A 24369-nucleotide genomic window follows, 5' to 3' on the forward strand; every position below is an offset into this window, starting at 1 on the left:
GGAAGTACGAATTCACAAGACTTCCGTTCGGACTAAAGAACGCACCCTCTATTTTCCAGCGCGCACTCGACGATATATTGAAGGAGCACATAGGAAAAATATGTTATGTCTACATAGACGATATAATAGTGTTTGGCAAAGACGAACAAAGCCATATTCAAAACGTCGAAAAAATTTTTCATACGCTAGAAAAAGCGAACATGAAAGTCCAGCTCGACAAGTGCGAATTTTTTCGTCAAGAGGTCGAATTTTTAGGATTTATCATATCCCCCACAGGTATAAAGACCAATCCCGCTAAAGTAAAAGCCATTCAAGAATTCCCATGTCCACGAACATTGAAAGACCTAAGATCTTTTCTTGGCCTCTCGGGCTATTATCGACGCTTCATCAGAGATTACGCTAAGCTAGCAAAACCTCTGACCTCGCTTTTAAGAGGGGAAGATGGACATGCGTCCAAAAATTCTTCAAACAAAAAGCCGGTTGTGTTCGATAACGACGCTATTGATGCCTTCAATAAAATAAAATCAGCATTAACATCGCAAGAAGTCATACTATCGTACCCTAATTTCAAAGAAGAATTCCACCTCACCACAGACGCTTCAAACTACGCTTTAGGTGCCGTCCTTGAACAATCGGGGAAACCGATAACTTTCATATCTCGATCACTAAATAAAACTGAGGAGAATTACGCCGCAAATGAAAAAGAAATGCTGGCAATAATTTGGGCCCTCACCTCCTTACGAAACTACTTATATGGATCTGCAAAGGTTGTAATTTTCACCGATCACCAGCCACTCACTTTTGCATTGAGCAATAAAAACCACAATGGAAAAATGAAAAGATGGAAGTGTATCCTGGAAGAATACAACTATGAGATGAAGTACAAGCCCGGAAAAACAAACGTTGTTGCAGATGCACTATCAAGACCGCCACAAACTGACATTAACACCCTCACAACTACAGAACATAGCAACGAAAGCTCCTCACACCCTCTCATTCCTGCCACTGAGGCCCCCATAAATGCTTTTAAGAATCAATTGTTTCTAATGTTTGGCAACGAGGATAGCTACTCGTTCCAGTTACCATTCCCTACTTTCCACAGACATACAATTACAAAGCCAAACTTTTCTACACAGGACATCATTGATATATTTAAAAGATATTTAGATCCAGCCCTCGTCAACGGTCTGTACACTACAGAAGGGTTGATGGGTAAAATTCAGGAAATATTTCCTCTCCACTTTAGTAATGTTAAAATCCGTTACACACAAACTCTACTTCAGGACGTCACATCAGAAACAGAACAGGAGCAAATTATAATCGAAGAACATCAACGAGCTCACAGAAACAGCCGCGAAAATAAAACCCAAATTTTACGTAAATTCTACTTTCCAAGAATGTATGCGAAAATCGAATAATTTGTAAAAAAATGTTCAACTTGTCGCATCCAAAAATACGATAGGCATCCAGCAAAACCGCAAATTCAGCCGACCCCCATTCCTCAGTCTTCAGGTGAAATAGTTCACGTTGACATATATTCCACTGAGAAAAAATTAATACTTACCGCAATTGATAAATTCTCTAAATACGCCCAGGTTAAAATGATACCTTCTAGAGCAATAGAGCATATTAAAGATCCGATTCCAGAACTAATGATCGCATTTGGAATACCAAGACTCGTAGTAATTGATAACGAAAAATCTCTTAACTCTGCCTCAATCTCATCCTTACTTAAGGATGAAATGTCCATTAACGTCCACACCACACCACCGTACAGTAGCACAAGTAACGGTCAGGTAGAAAGATTCCACAGCACACTTTCAGAAATAATGAGATGTCTCAAAAGCAATCAACCTACAATAACATTCGAAGAACTTCTATTTAAATCGGTACAGGAATACAATTCGTCGATTCACTCAACCACAAAGAACAAACCCATAGAGATATTTTTCGGAAATAGACTTTACAATGACCCACAACAATTAGAACAGAAAAGGCAAGAAAACATTGCCTTACTCAGGAAAAAACAAGAACAGGATCTCTCGTATCACAACAAAAACAGACCTGAAAATAAAGATTTCCCCATAGGAGAAATAATCTATGTTAAAATTAACAAGAGACTAGGTTCCAAGCTAACTCCAAAGTATAAAAAGGAGGAAGTCCTAGAAAATCACAGGACAACAGTTAAAACAGTATCAGGACGAACAATTCACAAATCTCTAATAAAAACCTAATTAAATTTCCAGGCAAAATGGACCTCTACAAACTTCTTATTCTCCTCATTACTACTACTACCTCTTCCTCAGACGTTCGAATTCTAGACTACAGCAAATCCCAACTAGTAACAATAGACAATGGACAAGCGAAAATACAAGACGGAACATTTAGACTTATTCACCTCATCGACTTAGAAAAATACGAACAATTTTTGACAGAGACATATGAAGAGATAAATAACCAAATCCCTAACGATCACTTCCTATATCCCCTCCTCAAACATGAAACCATTCAAACCCTTGAAATCCTAAATACACTTAAACCCTCTAACATCAATTATAAAACTAGAAGATCCATTGATATATTGGGAACGGCATGGAAATACATAGCTGGATCTCCCGACCACGAAGATTTAAACATAATAACCAATAATTTAAATAATCTAAACGAAAATAATAATGAGCAAGTAGTAATTAATAACCTATTTGAAAAAAGAATAAATAACATAACTAATATAGTTAATAGAATGATAAACACTATTAGAAAAGAGGAAAATGTTGTAACGGAAATCATAATAAATTTGCAAAATAGAATTAGGTTAATTAAGGAAGAATTAATAAATATAAAATATGCCATCCAATGGGCAAAAAGAAAATATATTGAACTCTGTAATATTAAGCAAAGAAGAAATAAAATTGTCAATCAACAAGATGAAAAAGGAAAAAATACAATTTAAAAGTGCCGAAGAAGCACTAGAAATATCACAAATAAATGTACTAAGTAAAGGAATGAAAATTTTATACATGGTTAAAATACCGCTGACACTGAAAGAAATATTTAGAAGAATTATCATACGACCTGTAAAAAGGGCAAAAAATACCATAATAAAAACTGAGTATAAGGAAATACTAAAAGGAAAATATTCACTGTACGGAATAAAAAATGATTGTGAAAGTTATAATGATCTAACGATCTGTAAAGAAACAAATGTTATAGATTTAAGTAAAGACTTATGTGTAGCTAGAATAAATAAATAGTTTAAATTCGACTTGTTCGACAACAAACGGCCATCACGTCCCTACCTTAGAAGAAATCAAACCCGGAATAATATTGCTAAACCGGTTCGAAGGCGAAGTGCAAACTGATAAAGTATCTCAACCAATTAATGGAACGCATGTGATAATATTTAATAATGCAACAATAAAAATAAACGGCCAAACATTCGAAAATGTTGAAGCAAGACCAATTGAAACCATTCCCGCAATACTACAGCCAACTCCATTAGAAAAAGACCACATCGAATTACTCTCCCTAGAAGCTTTAAAAGACCTGCACATCAAAAACACGCATCAAATCAATTCTATTAAAAAAGCGACACTCTCTGTCGGAAGTTTCACAACGGCAGCATTCCTAATAATCATAATACTTATTTTCTTCCTAAGGAAACGATCCGTGGAAATACGATATGTAGAAGAAGAAATAGCAAAGCCAGTACAATCTATTACGAATCAAGAAGTTAGCCAATCAAGTCAAGAAAATCATATTCCAACATATGTGAGTTTTAACAATTTGCCATTCTACTAATGATCGAGGACGCTCACACTCAAAGGGGGAAGAGTTAAGGCAACCGCTTACCAAGTTGACCCTTACCAACGGCCTGCACGCGCAACTTCATTAAATGCTTCATCATCGATTTATTTGTAACAAACAACAGTCAGCAATAAGCACAGTAAACAACAGTCAGCAACGATCGCAGTAAACAACAATCAGCAATAGTTCGATTTTGGGCAATAACAAGAAATAGGGCACACATGCAAATGCAACGTGACATATGGCCAATGATAGGTGTAATTTTAAGTTAAGACATTCATTGTAATTATTCTTAAGTTGAATCACAACCAATAAATATGAAAGCGGACGCAAGTCCGCTACCTTTTTAAAAATATAAAACGTACTATAAAACGTTAATTTGTACACATAATAAATAGAGTGCATGTTATTTTCAAAATTTTTTACCCTCATCGCTCCATAAAATTTTACTTAAAAAGAAAAAGTTAAAACAAATTATCAAACTAATAATTAGTACTATTAGTTTTTAAACCATGCCACAAATGCGACAGATTTTCCATATAAAATTGTAAGGGATTTTGTACTTAAAAAAAGTTAGAGTACTGATGCCTAACAAAAGGGTCGGCAGTTAAAACACATCCAAAAATGTTGGGAGAGGTACCAAAAGACGCGTTTTGATCTAAATAGCAATCGTCTCAAGGCTGATATTAACCTTTTTTATTTCTGTCAGGACCTTTGTGCAAAAAGCAATTACACATTATGTTGTGGTTCTTGTAGTTTCCATATTTTGTTGTAGAAACGCAAATAATTTTGTTTTAGCAGTGTTTTTCTATCATATACATATATGTATATAATGTAATTATTTTATGGCCTTATTAATTTGTTTCCTGACTTAAAGTAAAAATGTATGGGTTGTCGAGTGGAAAAAATTCGTTGAATATCGGATGCTACCAAGTATAGAGGGTAAACTTTCAAAAACTTCCCACAAAAACCAATTAAACAGAGCCAACCTGTAGATCCGAAATTGATCCAAATTGATGATTGATCCAACGATAGTATTCAGTTCACATGCGAAAATGAAATCAGCAACGAGTTACCCTTTTTGAATCTTAAACTCAAGCATAATGATGATGGAGTTATCGAATTTTATATTCATCGAAAGCCGACATCGATTGAGAGATTTATCCCGATTGAGTCGAACCATCATCATTCCCATAAATTAGCCGCCTTTATTTCTATGGCTCATCGCCTAGTGAATGTTCCTCTAAGCAGAGCCGTGTATGAAAAAGAAACGATAAAAATAATGAACATTGCAGAATGCTGCAGCATTTTCGATCAGCTGATAAAAAAACACCAGAACAAAAAAGAGCGAAGCGAGAGTAGCTCTTTTTTTGACACTGTGGGCGTGGAAGACACTAAAACTTGGTGTAGCATGACGTACGATACGCGTTATTTCAACGACTTGAAAAAAGTGTTCAAGCATGGAAATATAAGATTGGCTCAAAAAACTTCGACGAAATTGAAATCCCTCTTAAAATCCACAAAGGGCAAATGTGAACACCTAGAAAAGCCGGGGATATGCTCCATCACCTGTTCACAGAAAAACAAGGACGGAGAAGAGTGCGGCGCAAAGTACATTGGCCAATCGACCCGCTCTTTACGCATCAGGTTAAATGAACACTTAAAATATATCAAAAATATCGATCCTAGAAGTGTAATTGCCGAACATGCCCTATCGAATGAACACTCGAAAAGTGAAAGCGACTGCCAATTCATAAAATCCGAATCCAGTGTGAACAGATTTCAGAACATTTCAGAATCGCTTCACATCTACGTAAATAAAAATGTTTGCGTAAATCGCCATACTGGCCCACTGTATTCAAGTTTGTTCTCAGGTGTTTAGTAAACTTCGTTTGTTTCTGTTTATTGTTGGTATACTTACCAAGTCATTTATTGTTTACTCTTCTTTTGTTTTTCTTATTCAATTGTATTTGAATTGTAAGCAGTGCACGGACCTTTGAAAAGAGAATTTTGGTAGTTTTTAATTTATATGTTGTCATATAAAATTCGTTTAGCACTCAATTAAAAAAAATACTTAAAAAGGTCTGCAAAAGGGGTTCATTTTGTAAGACACCACAATGCTTAATTTGTCAGTTGAAAGCAGTTAGCGGAGATAGAATTAGAACTAGTGCTATATCTTAATATGCAAGTTATGCGCAACTTCGTAGTTCGATCTGCGGCTGCGGCTATTCAATAACAGACTGTCAACACATTTAATTAATAAGTACTTACAAAAGTATAAAAAACAAGCATTGTATGAAAATCCAATGAAGCAGAACTTGAATATTTTAGAGCATTTCGTAAAGCGACTTTTTTGTTTTACGAGTAAAATAGACAATTTCCTAAACCGCATGTTTGATTTTGACATAAAATTTAATGAATTGACTTTTCATTGAAGGTTCTTTGATAGTTTAAATCAGTGGCGGATCCCCACTCCTTCAACTAACAAATTAACCAGATAGCCCTTTTCGTTCTGGCAGAAATTTGACCCGGGTTGGAAACCTTCCACCTTTCGCCGAGTTTTCGGTAATACTTAAAATTTTTCTATACATTGTGCCGAATTTTTCGATCGGGTGACAGCCATGAAGCTTTATGGATCTTTAAATGTTTAAACTTTGAGCCTGATATGAAAATATTTCGGGAAATAGCGAAGTCGATCGTCCTCACTCCATTTATTATTATCTGAAATTGCTGTGTAAATGTATTTTTATGAACAACTATCAGACCCGGCAGACGTTGTTCTGCCCTAAATTTGGTCCATCTGCATACATCTTAATATGCGTTTTCCGTCTAAATTTTCCTCCTCCCTCTTATATTTTTCTTAATCCTTTTATTCACTCCTTCCTCCGTCTTTTTCGATGCATCTATTTCTATTTTGTCTCACTATCTCTTTCTCAGTTTCTTCTCCTTCCCCATTTTCTCTTCTCTCAAGTTCTTCTCATTCTTCTTCATCCCTTATTGCCATTCCCAGAGGGTGGTATGTATTTTTTTGCCAGTCCTATTCCGAGTCCCAGTCCCACTCCGAGTCTCAGCCACAGTCCTAGTCCTAATCCCAGTCCCAGTCCGTCTCTGGTCTAGTTCCCGGAAAAAAGGATCGTAAATACTAATACAGGCAAATTAATACACCAAATTTCAGGCAAATCGGTATGTGGGTATTATTAATTCATGTCTTTATTTCGGCTTCGCATGATTATTTATCAGTTTTGCCAGGTTGATGCGTCTAAATCGAATATGACAATGGAAATTACTTTAAAGCTCTCAGCACCAGATTTCATTTGATATCCATATTACACACACATTGTAGGGGTATCCGGGTCCACGTTTTGGCCTATATCTTAAGACCCTAGTCACCCAGCGATATAAAAATTACTCTGTACTAAAGCACACATCAACAACTTTCATTTGATATCCGTTTTGTATAAACACATTCTAGGGGTGCCCGGGTCCACGGTTTGGCCTATATCTCGAGACCCTAGTCACCCAGGGGTACGAAAAATACCCATTATCAAAGTACTCATGAACAGGTTCCATATGATACCCATATTGTACAAACACATCCTAGGATTACCCAGGTCCACGTTTTGATTTCAAGATCCTAGCCAGAACGGGATAAAAAGTATTCTATGTCCGTTCCCTGGTTCTAGGCTACCTCTCCACTAATTTTCAGCCAAATCGGTTTATCCGTTCTTGAGTTATGCGTAGTGTAACTAACACGACTTTCTTTTATATATATAGATCAGGCATGCTTAACCAACGAAACGATATAATTTCGTTACGATAATCAACGTTGATAAACGAAACGAAGTCATTTCGTTTCGTTTATTAACGTTGATTATCGTAACGAAATGATATCGTTTCGTTGGTTAAGCATGCCTGATATAGATATACATTTTTTCATCGCCAAATACATGGAAAGAAGCGGTAGAGACTACAGATCTCGAATTTGTATATGTTATATATGTATGTTCTATATGTGTATTTTTCATTTTTGTTTAGAAAGTGGGCGTGGTAATCAACCGATTTTGTCATTCTTGTCCAGCGCAATTCTATTTTGAAAAGAAGAGATGGTTAGTGCAAAGATTTGCGAAAGATTCGAGCGGCCTTAGTAGGCGTCGCCACGCGCTTTTTCCAAGATAGTTTAGTACTGTTTTTAAGTCAACCTTACGAAATTGATCATATAAAATTTTAGCAGTGTAGCCTTATAAATGACGGAAATACCTCGTAAAGTATTGAATTATCATAGAATTATATTTTATTTTGAAATAATATTACTTTTTACAGGACAAATAGGCTGACGAATAGACACATGAGTGGATGAGCAATGCTAACATACAATTTTTTTCGGTTGTCTTATGTAGGTTATAAAACCATTCTCTAGGCGCCCAACTTGATTGTGGATACCGAAAAAATAGGATTTTTTTTTCGAGAAATATGCCGTGCTACTGCTCCGGTCTGAAGATCAACCACGAGCATAGAGCAGAGCCGTGACATAAAAAAGTGATATCATTTCTAAGGCTCTGCTATGAGCTACATACGCCGTGTTTTAGAGCAGAGAATATAGCAGAATAGAAACGTCTATGTTGGGCATTTTTATGCAGAACTTTGTCTTGACAAAAAGTTTGACTTACCAGCGTTGCGTCATAAGAGACGTCTGTTAACAAAATGCAACAGTGCTGCGCAATAGTTAATCACAACTAATAAATTTACACATGTTCACATGTTAAATTACCAGCACTACCCGTGACGCCAATAATACCAAACTCGTGCCTGACACACATATATCATTCGACTCACTGGGACATATAACGACTAACTCACTGCTAAGTAGCATCAAAAATTTGCATAGTGTTATTGTGCCAACTCATTGAGTTGACATCGACCTTGGCGATCCAAATGGAACTAAAATACAATTCTCAATGGAGGCAAAATATCTAAGGATCACACTGGATAGAACCCTCACGTGGAATGCTCAGTTGGGTGCTATCGTAAACAAAGCAACAAGGGCTTTCTTCGTCTGTACTCGACTCTTCGGCAAAACGTGGCGGATATCCCCAAAAATGGTACACTGGACATTTAATACTGTGGTAAAGCCAATAGTCACCTATGCTTCCCTAGTTTTGCGGCAGAAGGCCACGCAAAGAACGGCAACAGCAAAACTAAGCAAACTGCATCGCTAGATTGCATTGGCATAACAGAGAGGCTTATCCTCGAAGATCATCTACATTATGTCGCACAGCCCGGCAACCCTGCGTGCCTTGCAATCCTACGCAGTTACATCTAAGCTAGTGAGTGACTGCATTAAAATCCTTAATGGCCTGGGAGCCAAAAACAAGGTTTTGTTAGGATGGGTTCTCGGATATCAGGGGCATTAAGGTAATGAACATGCAGATTACCTAGCAAAGCAGGGTCCTACAGCAGCATTCTATGGCCCAGAGCCCTTTTGTGGACTCACAAAAGCACACACCCGGGAAACGATTAGTAACTGGGAAACAAAACAATTCAGAAGTCACTGGATTGACTGCCCAGGCAAAGACAGGCCAAACTGTTTATAATTCCGACAACGTAAGTATTAGCCAAACTCATTAATCTAAGCAGAGGGGACCTACGAACTCTCACTGGGTACTATACGGGACACTGTGGTCTACAATATCACCTAAGTAAGTTAAATATATCCGATACTAATATTTTTCGTTTTTGTGAGCCGGAGGATGAAACGCTGGTACACTTTCTTTGCGAATGCATCGCTCTGACAAGGCAGAGACCCTCCCATCTAGGTGGTGTGACTCTTAATCCCTATGTGATATGGAGTAAAAAGCCTGAATATTTGCTTAAATAGATTAAAAGCTACCATAGCAACCTGGCTAGGTAATCTGCCTGTTCATTGCCTTCATGGCCAAGATGCCAAGAAACCCTTCCTAAAAAACCTTGTAATTGGTTCCCAGATCATTTAAGACTCAAATGTATTTATCCACTTGCTTAGAAGTAGTTGCATAAGACTGCAAGGCATGCAAGGCTGCCTGGCTGTCTGACTGTCTGATATAATGAGGATACTCCTCGAGGATAAGCATCCATTTACAATATCTACCGCAACCTTCTATTGCATGGATTTCTGGCTAAAAAGTGGTGAAGTATTTCATTGATAACGATTGCTTGTAGTTCAGCCCACAGCTGGCAGATCTTGTTTTGCCGTCATCAACATTTTCATCCATCACTGATCCAGAACTGTGAATCAGGGTCAGTATATGGACTCCCTGTTTCCCAAAGAGTTCTGTCCAAAATGTACACCTCAAAATTCCGTGAGATTTTTAGCGTAGGGACAATTGCATCACGTATTTGCAATATGGAAATTTCTACGAAATTTCTTACTAATTTCATATGCTCTGTCATGTTTCCGATGTTTAGATCGGAAATATTATGAAGTCTTAGCGCAGAGAACTTTCACTAAGGCGCTAAGTACATCAACAGGCGATGTCCTCATCGCACCCGCTACGCCAATACAAGTGTTCTTAATTTTGCGATTGCTGTTCTTTGCGTGGACTTCGGCCACCAAACTAAGCAAGGATTGGTGACAATTGGGTTCATAACAGTATTAAATGTCCAGTATACCATTTTAGGAGATAGCTCCCATGTTTTGCCATAGGGTCGAGTGCAGGCGAAGAAAACTCTTGTTGCTTTGTTTAAGATAACATGTAGATAAGCATTCCACGCGAGGGATCTATTCAGTTCTATCCCTAGGTATTTTGTTTCCATCAGATTTTGGTGCTATACAGGAGGTATAGTTCTGACATGGATAGTTTTCTTCTGCGTGTAAAAGACACTAGGACAATTTTATGAGGATTGATAGATAGACTTTTGCTATCATACCACCCTTCTAAGATGCCGGGGACTTGATTGAAACTAGTTTACTTGTGCATCCTTTTAATGTAGATTACTAAGTCATTTGCATTACCAGTAGATACTTTCAGAATATTGACTTTTTGTGTGTGAAATTTGATCCAAATCTATTCGTTTTGACACAGTTTAGTCACAAAAACAAATATCTGGATATCCAATCATTCCAACATCTAATCTATTCACATCTATCTCGTTAATTCCTGAATGGATATATTTTTTTAACAGAAATCTTAAAAAATACCGATCAGTTATGAATTTTGTAAGAGATCTCATTATATTTACGCTCCCTGTTTAAAATTAAAAACTAATGAATCGTTTGTTGCACTTTTCAACACATTCCTCTTTATTATTTCTATTGTACGGATTATTCATAGCTTTCATGACAGTTGCAACCCCATAATTAAGTTCAAGTCTCATACCCTATACTTACATGGTGTCTCTCATGTCTCGCACCTTACACATACTTATATTAGATACTCCCATAGAAATCAAATGCACTTTTTTGTAAAAATTACATATGCATGTAAAAAGTTTTCATGTTTTAATATTTTTCATGTCAGATATAAAAGAAAGTTTTCGGTTTCGAGCTAAAGCATTTGATAGAAAATATTCCCAAGCATTTAATTGAATTAAACCGCGAACAAAAATTTTCAGGTTTATAGTATTTAAATACATACATAGATCTGTATTATAAAGAAATATTTGTTATATAGTTGTTAAAACGAGAGTTGGATCGAAATTAATTAAAAATCGGTATAAATTCGATATGTTGCGTAAAATAAACCGTTACGTCCTAACAATTGTGATATTCATATTGATCCTGCATGCGGAACAAGCCATTGGCAGTGTGAGTTTTGACTGTGATCTACATATATGCTTAGATATTTCATATAATGCAATTATTATAAAAAAAGAAAAAACGAAGAAAAAATTCTTTGTTCCAACACTAAGCAAAAAAAGTGTTAATAATAAATTCTTACTTTGTGCTACGTTCCCATTAAACGCAAACACAGTGTTTGCCAACTATTTTATGCAAATTTGTATAGCAGACACGATCTTTCATTTTTAGCTCCTGGATTATTGATACGAAAGTCAAAATGCGTCTTGAAATACCTCTACTCATATTTTTTGACTAGCCCTAACATTCGGTCGAAACCAGCAAACATGGACTTTAGGTTTGGTTGGTCTAAACTCTGTATATACTCATTGTGGAAATACTGAGAAAGTGTCTTGCTACCTTGTTACCTTAATCTCCGAAGCAGCGTTTCATCTATCAAAAGGCCTCTCTGAATCTAACTATCAAAAGCACCCTACATAAGAACGCTCTCGTATTATATTGGAACATGACCATGCAAGATAGCGTTAGTTTAATTCACAAAGGCCATAACCCAGAAAATTTTCGAAACCACTTTTTACAGCTTTCGGTATCCCTGAAGTTTTCAGAAAATTATATTGTCTTTCGCCAAGAAGTAACCAATTTGATACCTCTTTTTTTTTTTTTTTTTTTGTTTAGCTTCTCATGAGGCGTTAAACTTATACAACCTCTCCCAGCAAACATTGGGAGTCCAAAAAGAACGGAACGTTTACACTCATTATGAGATCATATAAGAGATAGTATTTCCTTTTTTGCAAAGGTCGCTCGATATGGGCTTTATTTCATACATTAAGTCAGCCTAAATGGAAGTCCGACCAGGCTCTCATAATGCTCATAAGGAGCTCATAATTTGCTTCTTATATAACCCTTTTCGGATTTATTTATGTGCCTTATATTAGGGATTCGAATTCGCAATATCATGGCGGATTTTGGACGCATGGCAATACTTAATATTGGTTGGTAAACCGGACTTTTAAAAGACACCTATTCAAGTAGGGCATATCGACGTCAGTTGTAATTGAAGACGTAGAGGGCCGGACACACCAAACTGGGATTACTACGGAAAAGCGTCGTCCAGGTCACTTTAAATCAGTCTTATCAACTTAACTTATCCCGCATAATTCTGACCATGATATAAAGCAATTGTCTTCAACAAAGGAATTCCTTTGACCTATTATTAGCATCACAATCAGAAACTGCTTTTTATAAACAACCGTAGGCCCGGCGTTATGCTTTTGGAATCTCAGAGTAAAACTGGATTCTTTGCGTTACACCACTTCAGCTTACCAATAACTTCGGCGTGCTTTGCTTCGACATGGCCAAAGTCAAACGAGGCCAAGTGAAGGGAAAGCTATGTTCAAATGCAGCGCAATTCACTAGCTGCTTGTCTTAGTAAAGGAAACTATAATGTCTGTTTGCGAATGGAACATGGAACTTCGGACAGCTGGTGTAGAAGCATGGTACAACTATAAAGCTAGTTATTAGGACATGTTTCTGAATTTCACTTTCTTCATCACCTAGCTGTTCGGGTGCTGAGCTTTGAACATGGGCCCAGATACATTCTTACTGGTGTTAAGGTAGTTGAGGGACAGACAATTTTTCATCATTTTTTTATTGATATTAAAGAAAAATTGCAAAATATTTCTGAATTGTTTGAAATTAGAGCTTACGATTCCTTGAGTTTGTTCGAGAAAAAGTTTCTCGCGACTCTCAGCTACCGCAAGATGCTCTAGTCTCGAAGTACACGTAAAGATCGCGAGCTTCTTGACATTCAATTTAAACGCTACACTGGCAGACTTATATAGAGATATCGGATTCTTCTGGAGCACAAGCGAAAATTTTCACAGAACCTCAAGTAAAAAAAAAAAAAAAAAACTATGGCGACTACATTGAATATCGAGAAGCGTGGGATATTTACGAGTATCTCGCGAGAAGCAGAGCTCTCGATTTCTCGGCTCTCAGAATTCTCGCTTGTGTTCGAGAAGAAATAGTAAGCTCTATTTGAAATAAGTTTGATCGGCACAAAAAATTTTAATTTTATACTCACATTTTTAATCATGCCGTCATGAATTAATCGGCTGAGCTGGTAGGTGCCGTATCTCATCGTAGTGCTTGAAGAGATTACTCCTTATACCTCAGGACAGTTATTTGCTGGGATGCCCGCTTTGCGAAAATTCAGAAAAACTGTTGTTCGGTATTTTGTAATACTCCATTAATTTGAGCTCTTGTGCCTCACTATGTAGGTGGTGTTCAGGGGTATCGAGCGTTATACCTAAGTTCTGTTTATCTTTGGGTTACGCAACAGTCGATAGCGTAACCCCATCAACGTGAATACCTTCAGATCGCGCGAGGTGAATAAAACAGAAAGACTGGATAGCTTACTATTTATTTTGGAAACTATTTCGTCTATTGAGGGACCAGGGCCTGTGGCCATTATCGTGCAGTAGTCGGCATAGGAAATGTTGGTAGCTCGTTCTGGTGTTGAAGGGAGCTGTGATATGTATAAACTAAACAGAAGCGGGGATAGGATATAACCCTGCGCCACCCACGGTTTAATTTTCCTAGGCTTTGCGGTTTCGTTCCTAAATTGAACCGACGATTGCCGACCACTCTGATAATTTGCGGTCCATCTTTTTAAAAGAAGGGTGAACCCTCTATTTCTTGGAATAGTGTGGTGGTTGACTGTGTCAAAAGCTAGCGATGCCCTCATGCCCAAGGTGTATTCGCATCAGTATAGATATACCGTCTGGGCCTGTTGATTAAGAAAACTAGACACTTTTCGTTGCTTTTTAAAGCCGAAGTAACGATAAGGTGTTCCGCGCTCGTGTTTGTGTTTATGTGCCCATTGATTTGTATTGCTCGCGCATTTCATCGAGCTCGACAGACAAACATTCTTGTCAATGTGAACTACTCAAAAACTAACCAGTATGAATACTCTACAAAATTCTAAACCAGAAGGTCGACTGGTTGTGAGTAGCGCAAACATGAATCAGAACGGAGGTTACGTGTTACTCAAAAATTATATGTATGTAACTGCCTAGGAAAACGCAATACATTTAGGTTTAAAGGTTAGACTAAATAAATCAAAGTACAGAGTACTTTATGCTACATTCTTTTAGGCGCAAATGATAACTTTTTGCAAAATTGTCGTGGCCGAATTTTAGTGGAATGAACAAATGTTTTGCATTAATAAACAATTTCTTATGTTTCAGGCCACGGAGGAACAGATGATGGCTGCTGGTAAACTTATGCGGGATGTTTGTTTGCCAAAATTTCCTAAAATATCAGCAGGTATGTGAACTATACTGATGGGAGATAAAAATGGGAATGCCACGAAACACTTATGAAGTTCTCGTTCTGTGTCGCCGATGCGAACCCACAAAAAAAAAGCATAATACATATTTCCGTACACTATTAGTTTTTATATTTGGAGGAGCACGACGCAAATTGGAAGAGAAGCTCGGCCTTAGATCTCTTCGGAGGTTATCGCGCCTTACATTTATTTTTTTTTTTTTATTAGTTTTTATAATTTACTTGAAGACCCGGTAGACGTTGTCCTGCCCTAAATTTGGCCTATCTGCATACATTTTAATAAGCTTTTTCCGTCTGACTCTGCCCTCCCCCTCTTCACTTTTTCCTAATCCTTTTATTCACTCCTTCCTCCGTCTTTTTCGCTTCATCTATCTCCATCTTCGTCTCATTCTATCTCTTTCTCACTCTCCTTCTCCTCTCTTTTCTCTTCTCTCAATTTCTTCTCATTCTTCTGCATCCCTTATTGCCTGTCTCAGAGGATGGTATGTATTTTATTCCAGTCCCAGTCCCAGTCCCACTCCGAGTCTCAGTCCCAGTCGCACTCCGAGTGCCAGTCCCAGTCTTAGTCCTAATCCCAGTCCCAGTCCGCCTCTTGATAATATATTACTCTGTACTAAGGCACTCATCAACAGCTTTCATTTGATATCCATATTGTATAAACACTGTCTAGGCATTCACTGGCCCACGTTTTGGCCTATATCTCGAGACCCTAGTCACCCAGGGGTATGAAAATTACCCTCTACACAACTAAAGACCCTCCTGAATTAAAAAAAAGTGTCATAGTACCTCTAAATCGCGGGCCCCCTCAGAAACCCTCCCACCCTCTCGGCGGGCCTGGTGATGTGCTATACTTGATATCATTCGCTATACTATTTTTTATTGATAAGCAGGTTGTTTAATTAAACACCAAGCAATTACACGGAAGTATATCCGCACCACCTGAAAATTGAGTGTCGCTGCGTATACATAACATTTTATTATTACGTATAAACAAATAAAAAAAATTGCAATAAAATAATATTGCGACTATAAACTGAGATATAACCTATCCTATCTCTCAAGTTAGATCAAACTACACACGGGGTGCAAAAAAAATTCAAAATCGGTTCAGTAGTTTGGGAGTCCATCGCGCCCGAAAATGTTGTGACACGTTTTTTTTTATATATTAAGATATAACTCGCCGTTTTATAAATACATTTTTTCTTCAATATTGCGATCTTACTACTATTGCTCCATGGAAAACAGGCCGGATAAAATACGTATGAAACATCCCTATAAATCGCTTACAAAAAACCAAGTTCACCAAGTCATCCCAAGTAATAGCAGTGAATAGCCATAAAATTGGTTTACAAAACTTGTATATGTAAATGACGGAGCACACATCTTTTTTTTCATGCGAATAAGTGCTCACTAGGGATAACGATCCCGGTATCCCGATCTTTTTTAAGACTTGAAAATTGCTTTTTAATACGAATTTAAATAATTTAAAACATGTTTCACATATATCCACCTTTTAAGAGCATGGGGACAAATATATTTTAAAATTGGTGGCAAGATTTTTTTATTGGTTTCTAAAGGTTTTTTGTTGGCACAGAACCTTTATCTCAAGTTAGATTTTGCAGATTGGTTCAGGTTTTCGAGATATTCATGTCTCAAATTGGGAAAAACGCGGTTTTCTGACATAACACAGGTCGACGAAAATCCCAACAAATTTTGTTACTAGAAATAGGACTATATTTTTTCTATGGGTTCGCCGTGGTGAACCCGAATCTTGTGTCACTTAAAGTTTTGGAGATACTCGAACCTAAAGAACCAAAAACACCTTTAAAATGTATACATTTAAGGTCATGCCACTTCTAGAATTTTTTTTAGGTTCATTATTTCTCCTGAAAGTAGCACTTCTAATCTTGAAAATCGTGGTTTAAGAAAATCTTTTTTTGCTTCTGAGAAATCGTCTAATGAATTTACTGAGTTTTCGTCAATGTGTTGCAATTTTTGTCAAAACCATAAAGATATACAAATATACTATAATTTCGGCATTGAACTTTGAAATATCGAAAATCGCGAGAGGCAAAAAATTCGGAAAATCGTCATCCCCAGTGCTCACCCACCTTCACTGCAATATAAAATTGGGTAGATGTAGTTAAAGTACAGAAAATCAACGAAAACCTTATGTTTGGCTTTGCTAGTGTCCAAGTTACTTGAAACAAGTGGTATTATGATATGGAGTATTGAGGTTTATAGCACTAGCTTTTATATACTAGCTAAATATATTAATGCAAGGAAGGGGAATCTTCAAAAAGCTGTAACTAATGCAGTTTACTTTTCACCCTACGATGCGCGTTCTATTACATTAAAGGCCCCATTACTGATACTTAGCGTTAACTTGACTTGACTTGGCGTAAACTTGGCAACTTAGCCTTGATTATACTCCACTTAACGCATACAATCTGGCATCATAATCAATAAATGTCAATTTATATGACAAAATGTCAAAATGAAATGGAAACAAACAAATGGCATCTCAAAATGTAAACGTCACTTAGAACCAGGGATGCACCTTAACGTTAAGCTAATCGTTTATCAAAAAATTTCCACCGTTTCCGTTGAAACACTTCGAAATATTATCGATAAAGGAATTATCAAGATAAATTGTATCTCGTTTTTAACTGAAACGAAAAGCTTTCGTTAACGTGAAAAACGTTAACGAAAACGTGATACTTTATGTTTGAATTATGCTGGCAATGCTATAGCCATGGTGAAGCCGTAAGGTGGCAACAACGAGCGCATATACACACACAAACTCTATGTAATTTGTTTGTGTAATTCGTTGGTGGTAATGTCAAAAATACTCTGAGAAATGTTCGTACTGTCAAAATTCATGAGAAAAGTTGCAATCAGCTTGGATAATGCTTTCACCTTTAATGACTCCGCCATCAATCAGCTTTGCCAGCATAGTTTGAAATTAATAATCAACATAAACGATTTGATTTCGTTTTGATATGGCAGAAAACGAAACGAAATCGTTAATTTGACGATCTTAACGTTAATAAACGAAACGAAATGACTTCGTTTCGTTTATTAACGTTGTTTATCGTAACGAAATGATATCGTTTCGTTGGTTAAGCATGCCTGCTTAGAACTTACATAGAAAATCAAAATTCAACAGACTTCTAAGTCAAGTTAAGTGTTGCTAAGTTTTGAGTAATCAGTAACATGCAATATTCATTAAACAGAACTGTAAGTGACAGTTCTCAAGCCAAGTCAAGTCTATGCTAAGTATCAGTAATGGGGCCTTAAGGCCCCAATAAATTCGACTTTCGCGTCGTTTTGGCGCTTACGTTGAGTCAACAGATGATTTTGAACACACTTGTCTTGATGGGTATGTTCTCAATCCACCGGCCGCAAAACGGGAACGACAACAGGGATGCACCTTAACGTTAAGCTAATCGTTTATCAAAAAATTTCACTGTTTCCGTTGAAACACTTCGAAATATTATCGATAAAGTAATTATAAAGATAAATTGTATCTCGTTTTTAACCGAAACGAAAAGCTTTGTTAACGTGAAAAACGTTAACGAAAACGTGATACTTTATGTTTGAATTGTGCTGGCAATGCTATAGCCATGGTGAAGCCGTAAGGTGGTAACAGCTAGCGGACATACACACAAACTCCATGTAATTTGTTTGTGTAATTCGTTGGTGGCAGGGATGCACCTTAACGTTAAGCTAATCGTTTATCAAAAAATTTCCACCGTTTCCGTTGAAACACTTCGAAATATTATCGATATTGATTATCGTAACGAAATGATATCGTTTCGTTGGTTAAGCATGCCTGCTTAGAACTTACATAGAAAATCAAAATTCAACAGACTTCTAAGTCAAGTTAAGTGTTGCTAAGTTTTGAGTAATCAGTAACATGCAATATTCATTAAACAGAACTGTAAGTGACAGTTCTCAAGCCAAGTCAAGTCTATGCTAAGTATCAGTAATGGGGCCTTAAGGCCCCAATAAATTCGACTTTCGCGTCGTTTTGGCGCTTACGTTGAGTCAACAGATGATTTTGAACACACTTGTCTTGATGGGTATGTTCTCAATCCACCGGCCGCAAAACGGGAACGACAACAGGGATGCACCTTAACGTTAAGCTAATCGTTTATCAAAAAATTTCACTGTTTCCGTTGAAACACTTCGAAATATTATCGATAAAGTAATTATAAAGATAAATTGTATCTCGTTTTTAACCGAAACGAAAAGCTTTGTTAACGTGAAAAACGTTAACGAAAACGTGATACTTTATGTTTGAATTGTGCTGGCAATGCTATAGCCATGGTGAAGCCGTAAGGTGGTAACAGCTAGCGGACATACACACAAACTCCATGTAATTTGTTTGTGTAATTCGTTGGTGGCAGGGATGCACCTTAACGTTAAGCTAATCGTTTATCAAAAAATTTCCACCGTTTCCGTTGAAACACTTCGAAATATTATCGATAAAGGAATTATCAGGATAAATTGTATCTCGTTTTTAACCGAAACGAAAAGCTTTCGTTAACGTGAAAAACGTTAACGAAAACGTGATACTTTATGTTTGAATTATGCTGGCAATGCTATAGCCATGGTGAAGCCGTAAGGTGGCAACAACGAGCGCATATACACACACAAACTCTATGTAATTTGTTTGTGTAATTCGTTGGTGGTAATGCCAAAAATACTCTGAGAATGTTCGTACTGTCAAAATTCATGAGAAAAGTTGCAATCAGCTTGGCTAATGTTTTCACCTTTAATGACTCCGCCATCAATCAGCTTTGGCAGCATAGTTTGAAATTAATAATCAACATAAAAGATTTGATTTCGTTTTGATATGGCAGAAAACGAAACAATCATTTCGTTAATTTGACGTTCTTAACGTTAATAAACGAAACGAAATGACTTTGTTTCGTTTATTAACGTTAATTGTCGTAACGAAATTATATCGGTTCGTTGGTTAAGCATGCCTGAACGCCAAAATAACGAAAAACGATTTCATTTTGGAATAAAATTTTTCTGGCGCGTCACTTCAATTCTTTTTAGTCTTTGAATTTTGCTCGAATCGATTCTGTTTTCATTTGATTTTTAAAATTTCCTTTATCGAATAAAAAATTTGTTATTCACTTTTTTGAATGACAAAAAATCAAAATATGAGCATTGTGAATTCATACAAGTGGCGAATGTTTGAAAAAACTTTTACAATAGTAATCAGCCCGGATCACCTGTTAAATCGCTGTTCGATTACTTAAATAATTTGCTCAATAGTGTTTTTGAACCATTTTTGTAAACTAATGGTACATTGCATTATTTACATATTTTAAAATGTTTGCTTAACTGGCTGCTCATATTTTCTCTATTAACTAAATTTTAGAGATAAAGATATTAAAATGTAGTCTGATTTTCTGTATACACATTTAAAAGAAAATCTGATTTGAAACACTAATGTGCAATTCATGGCACTTCCATTTAATAACCTCGAGCAAAACACAATCCTTTCTTCCATTCTCTGACCATTCGCGACAGCCGTTCTCCCTGTCAGCTATTATTTGACAGGTAGGTATGGCAATAGAGGAGTTGAAAGATCTTTCACTTGTATGAATTTACAATGGTTTCAACCATGATTCAATTACGAGAGGTTTGTTCTCCAATGATGATAGACACTCCCAAATTGGAAAATCTGGACGGGTTGCTTTTACGAAGTAAGCAAAACTGGGAATAATTTAATTTTAAGCGTAACCGCTGGTTTTAACTCGCTGGACTATGTTGGTGTTTGCGTATAGCTCGCACAGCTTATCATTAAACCTTTTTAAGTACTCGCCGCCGCTAACGCGCAGAGGTCCGTAAATCTCGAAGTCATTTTCTCTCGAACACTCCCAGAGCCGCTTCATCTGATGGTATCATAGGCTATGTTTCTCCAGCATATAGCATGACGGGAACGATAAGTAACTTCTAGAGCATGATTTTCGTTTGCCAAAAGAGGACTTTACTTTTCAATTGCCTACCTAGTCCAAAATAGCATTTATTGGCAATATACTAAGGTTGCTCCAAAATCCAAAGTATCACATATTGCTTTGAACTGGCGGTGACGGTGGGCGTGGTACGTTTGGCCCAATATCTGGTGTACTTCTTACATAGACCATCACTATTGGCTTTGCCAACCTTCAACTTCGTACATGCTTTATTTTAATTTACGCTACAAATTTTAATTGGCACCACTGTTGGTAATCTGTGAGCGCAGCAATAGCTTATCACTTCATTTACAAAGGAATATCCGGACTCGAATTTGAGTCGGGAAGCGGAAAGCTTATGATTTCATAGCTGACCATCCAGGCGTTCCAGAATGGGTTGTTGTTGTTCATTTTTCCATGACTGAGCAAATCAGGTCTTACAATAATAACTACAGGGTTTGTGACGATGATAGTCAAAGAAATGCAGGGCATACAAATAAGTACTTATATACAATCTAAAATCAAAAACCGACAGCCCTTTTTTAAGGACTGAGCATTAATATTGTAGATTTTCTTCGAGGAGCTATTGAAATTTGCCTATTTTGCTTCTTTTCAGAAACGGCAGATGGCATCAGATCGGGAAATATTCCCGACCAAAAGGATGTCAAATGCTATATTACTTGCATTTTGGAAATGATGCAAACGGTATGATAAACATTTTTAATGTGAATGTATACTTAGTTAAATATCTAATCATATCTTATTCTTTTCTTTGGTTTAATGTACTCAGATGAAAAAGGGCAAGTTCCTGCTAGAAAGTTCATTGAAGCAGGTCGATGTACTGATGCCCGACGATTACAAGGACGATTATCGCTCCGGTTTGAATAATTGTAAAGACGCAGTGAATGGAATAAAAAATAATTGTGATGCAGGATATGCGCTGTTAGTATGTATGCGTGGTCAGATAAAAAACTTTATGTTTCCTTAAATGTTTATGTATGTATACAGAATACAGATCGATAATTTTGTTAAAATTTTGTGTATGAAAGTATCTATAACCAATTATAATAATAAACTGTTATGCGACCATACGCTTACTTTAATGATTTTCAACTATTTCCTTCATATTGTGTCGAATGTTGACATCACTATGCTGTTAGTAAATATTCACAACAACAAAAATGGCAAGCAGCCACACTTATGTACAAGGCAACGAAGAATATTCCACACACATAGCCAGCAGCTTAAAACAAAGAAATTGTCTCACATACACATATGTAGACATCAGCTAACCCAGCCAGCATTTTTCAAAGTCATTTTCTGATCATATACGTGAACATATGTATGTATTACAACCGTTTTGGTTGAGATTTTTGAATGATTTTCTAGTACGATTATCATGAATTTATTCTTCATATCTCATACAAAATAAGATAAGGAAGAAAGCATGCGGAAATGAGCTATTTGAACCAAATGTAATTCGCAAACAAACTTGATCGATATACACCTGCGAATACAACATCCAAAATCAGCCATGATCGTCATCATCTTAAAATACGATATGGTACGGGATGTTGAAGCCATATCTAGGTACATATGTCAAGAGAGTTTCACTTACCTGGGGTTCAAATAGTTCATAACTTTCGTGTTGTCTAATGGTTGGATTTGTATTTTCTGGGAAGTCGAAGGTGGAGAAATGGTTGGGGACATCTTCGGTTACGAGCAGTATTTACATTATATCTTGTCTTGAAGAATAAAATGTTAATACATTTTTTCTGACCCTCATGATTGAAAAAATGTGTGTATGTGAAAAAAATTAAATCTTCAATGAAAAGTAAAATTGCAGCGAAGAAAGATAGTCAGAAAAGATTCAGAAAGCTGAATGAAAAATGATTAAAAATTTTTGATCACCTAAAGTAAACACATTTGATTCAAATATGATTCCAAAATGTGATTGGAAAGCCATATTCAGTTTTTGATCATCAAAATTATTCATTTGATTATTTCCTTTGCTCAATTGTATAATAACTCATTATATAGTTAGAAAGAGTAATCAAATTGTATTCACATATAGGGGTTCAAAACTTAATTGCCTAAATGCTGTGTGGGAGTTCTTACTCACATACATACACGTATGTATAGCTAAATAACCAAGTATCCGATACAACTGTTCCATCTTCGTGAAAAGTCTAGAGTCTAGAGAAATATGCGAACGAAGCAAAGAGAGTATAAAAGCAGTACAAGCTGAGAAATAACTAATAAGTTTGATTTAAATACGCTATTAGTTGTGAAGTGTAGTGTTATTTTGAAGTACTACACCCAAAGTAGTCTAATAAAGACCATTTTGCAGTACTGAATATTGGAATTATTTATTCGACAGTTCAGCGATTCGAACGTTAGCGGAAGGTGCATAATTATCAAAAATTCGTTACAATATCAAACTTTTGAAATCTAGATGACCGATTAGCCGAGATCCTAAACTATTATGACTAGGTCTTTCCCTTATATGAAAAATGACGAGGAAGATGACAAACCCTTCCGACCTTGTAAGCATAGTACGACCAGGCTTCCGGAATTCGCTCAATTCTAGAGAAGCCACATGATATGGGGCTATATGCCCATCCAGCTTAACTTCGCAGCAATCCTTAAACGCATATGCCTCAGGAATGGGAATTATCCGGTCATGAATTTTAAAGTACTAGAGAGGGAAGGAAAACTTTTGGCACTATTTGGCTACTTTTTTACTACCTTAGTAATGTAGTGTGAGGAAAAGAGCCAAACTCTATATAACTCTACATTGGAAACGGAAGCCTAAACATCGCTGATCCATTTTAAAACTTTGTATGAGCCTTCCCAATTACACTGCAATTTCGGAGCAAACCTTTTTTTCGGTGTGGGTTGTATAACAGCACCAAATCTCCTTCCTGAAACCCTTCCGAATTAATTGCTTTATCGTACCTCGCTTTCATCTTGTCACCCATAATCTTTGATCGTTGCCTTACAAGATGATGTATCTCTCTCAGCTCTTCTTCCAAAACACCAGTGGATTTCTTGACATTTCTCTCGCATCGGCATCTATCCCAAACTTCAAATCAGCTGGCAGTCGAAGGTCATTGCCAAAAATTACCTTTGCGGGAGTTTCGCCCGTTGTCTCTTGCACTGCCGATCTGTAAGCTATCCAGAATAATGATATATGTGTATCCCACTCCTTATGGTACTTGTCTACTACTTTCCCTTAATGCTCCTCCAATGTTCTATTCAATCGTTCCACCGTACCATCGGACTGAGGATGCAATGCAGTTGTCCGTGTTTTCGAATTCCCAATGATTTACACATTTCCCGGAACACAGCTCATTCGAAATTCCTGCTTTGGTCAGAATATAACTCCATTGGTACACCATACCTTGTAACCCAATTGTTTGTAAACACTTCTGCTACAGTTTCCGCTTCTTGATTTGGGATTGGGTA

General features: G+C 36.8%; 2 protein-coding genes across 9 annotated transcripts in view; one reads left to right on the plus strand and one right to left on the minus strand.

Annotated features, from left to right (window-relative positions):
- The window catches only part of Obp19a (Odorant-binding protein 19a), a 112450-nt gene extending 90452 nt beyond the window's left edge, over positions 1-21998 (plus strand). Inside the window, exons 1-6 of one of the 7 annotated variants that reach the window (XM_067781738.1) lie at positions 8697-8818; positions 10600-10619; positions 11454-11587; positions 14827-14905; positions 21518-21606; positions 21692-21998. In XM_067781738.1, coding sequence (XP_067637839.1) covers positions 8763-8818; positions 10600-10619; positions 11454-11587; positions 14827-14905; positions 21518-21606; positions 21692-21889 — 576 coding nt within the window. In that variant the 5' untranslated portion in view covers positions 8697-8762 and the 3' untranslated portion in view covers positions 21890-21998. Of the gene's footprint in view, positions 1-8604; positions 8671-8693; positions 8931-10599; positions 10620-11328; positions 11395-11453; positions 11588-14826; positions 14906-21517; positions 21607-21691 lie in introns of those variants that run through there. The other 6 variants (XM_067781742.1, XM_067781741.1, XM_067781743.1 and 3 more) reach the window with 6 other exon arrangements.
- The window catches only part of Obp19b (Odorant-binding protein 19b), a 363375-nt gene that overhangs the window by 107227 nt on the left and 231779 nt on the right, over positions 1-24369 (minus strand). Inside the window, exon 2 of one of the 2 annotated variants that reach the window (XM_067781747.1) lies at positions 5729-5801. The exons of the other annotated variant lie outside the window; for it this stretch is intronic. The gene's annotated coding sequence lies outside the window, so the exon portion shown is untranslated. The remainder of the gene's footprint in view (positions 1-5728; positions 5802-24369) is intronic. 2 annotated transcript variants of the gene reach the window in all.

Source organism: Eurosta solidaginis, chromosome 4 (genome assembly GCF_040869045.1).
Source record: "Eurosta solidaginis isolate ZX-2024a chromosome 4, ASM4086904v1, whole genome shotgun sequence".
NCBI classification, from domain to species: Eukaryota; Metazoa; Arthropoda; class Insecta; order Diptera; family Tephritidae; genus Eurosta; species Eurosta solidaginis.